The sequence below is a fragment of the Austrofundulus limnaeus genome, unplaced genomic scaffold (assembly GCF_001266775.1).
Source record: "Austrofundulus limnaeus strain Quisiro unplaced genomic scaffold, Austrofundulus_limnaeus-1.0 Scaffold41, whole genome shotgun sequence".
NCBI classification, from domain to species: domain Eukaryota; kingdom Metazoa; phylum Chordata; class Actinopteri; order Cyprinodontiformes; family Rivulidae; genus Austrofundulus; species Austrofundulus limnaeus.
In genome coordinates, this window is record NW_013952443.1 from 2048571 (window position 1) to 2053130 (window position 4560).

At 38.7% G+C, this 4560-nt stretch overlaps 1 protein-coding gene across 1 annotated transcript in view; it reads left to right on the plus strand.

The window, feature by feature from the left end:
- myo1f (myosin IF) overlaps window positions 1–4560 on the plus strand; it is a gene marked incomplete at its 5' end in the record, with an annotated part of 28907 nt that overhangs the window by 15657 nt on the left and 8690 nt on the right. Inside the window, 10 exon segments of the mRNA XM_014007361.1 lie at window positions 1474–1670; window positions 1787–1867; window positions 2010–2096; window positions 2186–2272; window positions 2986–3153; window positions 3259–3344; window positions 3425–3506; window positions 3586–3692; window positions 3774–3872; window positions 3967–4111. Coding sequence (XP_013862815.1) covers window positions 1474–1670; window positions 1787–1867; window positions 2010–2096; window positions 2186–2272; window positions 2986–3153; window positions 3259–3344; window positions 3425–3506; window positions 3586–3692; window positions 3774–3872; window positions 3967–4111 — 1139 coding nt within the window.

Here is a 4560-nt window from a genome sequence, read left to right on the forward strand (position 1 = left end):
CCTAAATCACTCGTACGCACAACTTAAGAACAAATCTGTGCGTACGAATTGCTTGCAAGAGGCCCAATGTTCTCTGTATCTGCTTCAGTATGTTTGTTTTATTTTGGACTTCTTTTTTTAGTCTTTGGCTATTTTTAACTTTTAGCTACCATTCCGCTACTTTTAGATTTTAGCTAGCACATTGCTATTTTTACTTTCAACTACTGTCCTGACAGATTTAGTTTTTAGCCAAAATCTATCAACTTATAGCTAATTTAGAGTTTTTAGCTATGGGTTTTTCTTTTTCCCGCTATAAGAAAGTGTTTTAAAAAATGGATGTTCGACTCCATTTTCAGTTAAAAGKTTAATTCTTCAGCTCTAAAATCTCTACTGTCTGTGTGAGACCCTGAGTCTAATCAGCACCAAACAAAACAAAGTCTTGACAAAACCCAAACATCAGCACTGTTACACCGGAAATAAACAAGTCTTTGCTTATTCTGCAGAGGGACACGTTAAGTTAGAGCCATGCTGATTTTCTTCCAGTTTAAATTAAATACTTACATCTGATCACAAAGTAAGATATACAACTGCATCTAAAATTCAGGGACCAASTCACAAAATTTCCTTCATAGATTTAACAACTTTTAGCTTCTTCAGCAAAGTCATGATTCAAAACTTTTGAGAACAACTGAGATGATCCACTTGTCTTCATTATGTTTTTTGGCACGTATCTCATTCCGTATCTGTGTTTGAACGATTTATGTTTCAAAATTTTCATCTCCTTCAGGACATCCTGACTATGGCTTCTGGTAYTTCAGCAATTTATACTTTTTGAGAAATTTAGCTTTGTTTGGCATTTTTCTCATTGAAAATAAATGGAGCTGTCTTCAATGCCCTTTAAACCCTTTAAACTCCTTATAAATCTTTACTGTAYATCTTAATATTTTCTGGTTCTGCCTACTAATTTCAGCTTTCTTTAACTTATTTTATGCTCCTTTTAGCTATATTCTACTGGTAATGAAACTTTTTGTGTTCCTTTCAGCTGCTTTCTGCTTATTTGAACCRTTTTTAGTGACTTTTTGACTATTTTCAGCTAAGTTTAAATTTTTTGTGCCAATTTTAGTTGGCTTACTGCTTAAAACAGCGACAGCTCTTTCTACTTCTCTGTACTAATTTCAGCTTTCTTTAGCTTAATTTTTGCTACTTTTAGCTTTTTCTGAATTTCTGCTTTTTTTCTGTTTCCTTTTAGCTGCTCTACTGGTAATTAAAACTGTTTGTGTTTCTTTCATTCTTTTTTCAGCAACTTTCTGTTTATTTTAACTGTGTTCTGCCTTTATAGTGACTTTTTAAAATCTATTTTAATCTAAATTCACTTTTTYGTGCCAATAACAGCTTCTTACTGCGTTTAACATTCACATTGTATTTTTTTGCAGGAAATGCAAACTCTCTAGTTTGGTGGTCATTCATGTGTAACTTTCCTATGGTCCTCACCAGTGCTTGCCTTCCCTGCCTATCTGCTGGGCATCGACCCTAGCCGCCTTCAGGACAAGCTGACCAGTCGAAAGATGGACTCAAAGTGGGGCGGGAAGTCTGAATCCATCAACGTGACTCTCAACCAGGAACAGGCCACCTACACTCGGGACGCCCTGGCCAAAGCCCTTTACGCTCGCCTCTTCGACTATCTAGTAGAAGTAATTATTTTATTCCTTATAGTTACAATCACAACCAACGTAAAGTGAATTATTTATTCTGTTCATGAGTAATTTATTTACATTTTCCTTTCCTCTCGACTCTCTGTCTGCACCAGGCCATAAATAAAGCCATTCAGAAACCTCATGAAGAATTCAGTATCGGTGTTCTCGACATTTATGGCTTTGAGATTTTCCAGGTCGGTGCGCTTACAGTTTATGGATACGTGCACGTCACATAGGCAGCCACTACAATATAAAATGCTTGTTTTACAGTTGGACAGCAGAGTTTAAAAGTAATCAATCATCAGGCAATGATTGTGTTGTTTTGTTCTTCTGTAGAGAAATGGGTTCGAGCAGTTTTGTATAAACTTTGTCAACGAGAAACTCCAGCAGATCTTTATTGAGCTCACGCTGAAGGCCGAGCAGGTAACCTCTTATGATTTTACTGCTGTATTTTTTTTTTTTTGACTCCACTTTAATCTGAGAGTAGCGTTAAACTTTTTAAATTTTTTCAGGAAGAGTATGTTCAGGAGGGCATTAAATGGACGCCGATTGAGTATTTCAACAACAAGATTGTGTGTGACCTCATTGAAAATAAAGTGGTAAGCTCACACCCRTTTCTCAGCACGTATCTTGTTCCTCAATTTCTGTGCTGTTTCAACAAATTTATGTCAAAATGTTCAGCTCCTTCAGAAAATTCTTGGCTATGACATTTGGTACTTSAGCAATTTAGACTTTTTCAGATATGTATTTATACAGATATTACTTTTTCTGCCATGTTTTTCTTATTAAAATTAATGGATCTCTTTTCAAAATGTTTATTTTGTCTTTTGTTCAAGTTATTTATTTAATTTTTTACTGTTTTTTGCTAATTTCAGCTTCCTTCGGCTTCTATTATGCAGATTTTAGCTTTTCTCTGCCTTTCTTGCCATCATGCTGACTTTTTCTGCTGTTCTTATAATTTCAACTTTTTAGCATTTGTTTCAGCTTCTTTCAGCTATTTTCAGGTTTTAGCAACGTTTTAGCTAAATTGAGTTCTTTCAGCTAAATTCATCTTTTTATATAATTTCAGCTTCTTTACTGCTTAATTCTGCAAACATGCTCTGWTTCTTTTGTGCCAATTTCAGCTGCATTTTAAGCTAAATAGTTTAAGCTTTTTTAGCAATTCAGCAAACGTCTTTCAGCATTAAGCGTTCACACTGCATTTTTGCAGGACATGCACGCTCTCTAATTATAAGTGAGGTTCTAAAGCCTCTAAAGGCAAAGAGTTACTTGATRTCTCCAGATTAATGATCAAAAAGCCACCTGTTTTCAGAGCCCGCCTGGTGTTATGAGCGTGCTCGATGATGTGTGCGCCACCATGCACGCTAAGGGCGAGGGAGCAGACGGCACTCTGCTGCAGAAACTGCAGGCGGCTGTCGGAACCCACGAACATTTCAACAGCTGGAACTCCGGCTTTGTCATACATCACTATGCCGGGAAGGTAAAGTTAGTGGAAGCTGTAGTGAAGATTTTAGTTTTGAGCAACCAATTTGCAGATGAGATGAGTCACATCAGCRGTTTCAGAACGTTTGATTTTTGATCTCAGGTGTCGTATGACATCAACGGCTTCTGCGAGAGGAATCGAGACGTCCTTTTCCCTGACCTCATTGAGCTCATGCAAAGCAGCGAATTGTAAGTGTTGTTCACCGGTAAATTAGCTTCACTTATTCCACATTTGAGAACAACACTGAAAAGTGAATTTGCTCCTCCAGTGACTTCATCCGGAGCTTGTTCCCTGAAAACCTGAACACAGACAAGAAGGGGAGGCCGACCACGGCAAGCTCAAAGATCAAGGTAAGGGTTCATCTTCTGGATCTGACCTTTCTGGCCCTGCACAGTAGAAAAACACGTTTTGTGTCTATGTTTCCAACAGAGACAGGCTAACGAACTGGTGAACACGCTGATGAAGTGCACGCCTCACTACATTCGTTGTATCAAACCAAACGAGACAAAAAGACCCAAAGACTGGGAGGAGAGCAGGTCTGCAGGCTCACCGTCACGCAGTAAAACATACAGCAGTAAATTCTCCTTCATTAACACCAATGTTTGACTCGATTCCAGGGTTAAACATCAAGTCGAATACCTCGGGCTGCGGGAAAATATCCGAGTGCGACGAGCTGGATTTGCATACCGTAGGCTGTTTAATAAATTTCTGATGAGGTGAGTTTGATTGTGTACCTCTGTGTGCCACGAAATAAAATCACTGAAAACAAAACAAAACCCCCCTCACTGTTTGTTTTGATTTTGACTATAGATATGCCATTCTAACGCCTGAAACGTGGCCCTGCTGGAGGGGGCCCGAGCAGCAGGGGGTCCTCCATCTGCTCCGGTCGGTCAACATGGATAACGATCAGTACCAGATGGGTCGGACCAAAGTCTTCGTCAAGAACCCAGAATCGGTACAAAGGTTTTACCTGCGGCTGTGTTTTAGCCTATGTTGAGCTAATTTTGTTAAATTAATACATTTTAATAGAAAAAAACTACATTTTATCTGTCTCTAGAAAATCTTTTAGAGTTCTTGTTCAGATAATATCAAGTTCCCACGTAGCAAAATCTGTCTGGTTCAGTTCTGGGACACACAATGCAATTACACTTGGTCCAAAAACCTCAAAATATGATGGCCCTTTTGTGGCCCAGATGTTGTTTGCCAGAGTTGGACCATTTGTGGGTCAGCATCAGATAAACCAGTCCACAAAAGTCCAGTTGTGGCATTGAAAGATTTGGGCTACATAAACCAAACCACAACTGGCCCATTTGTGGCATTGAAAGATTTGGGCTACATAAACCAAACCACAACTGGCCCATTTGTGGCACTGAAAGATTTGGGCCACATAAACCAAACCACAAC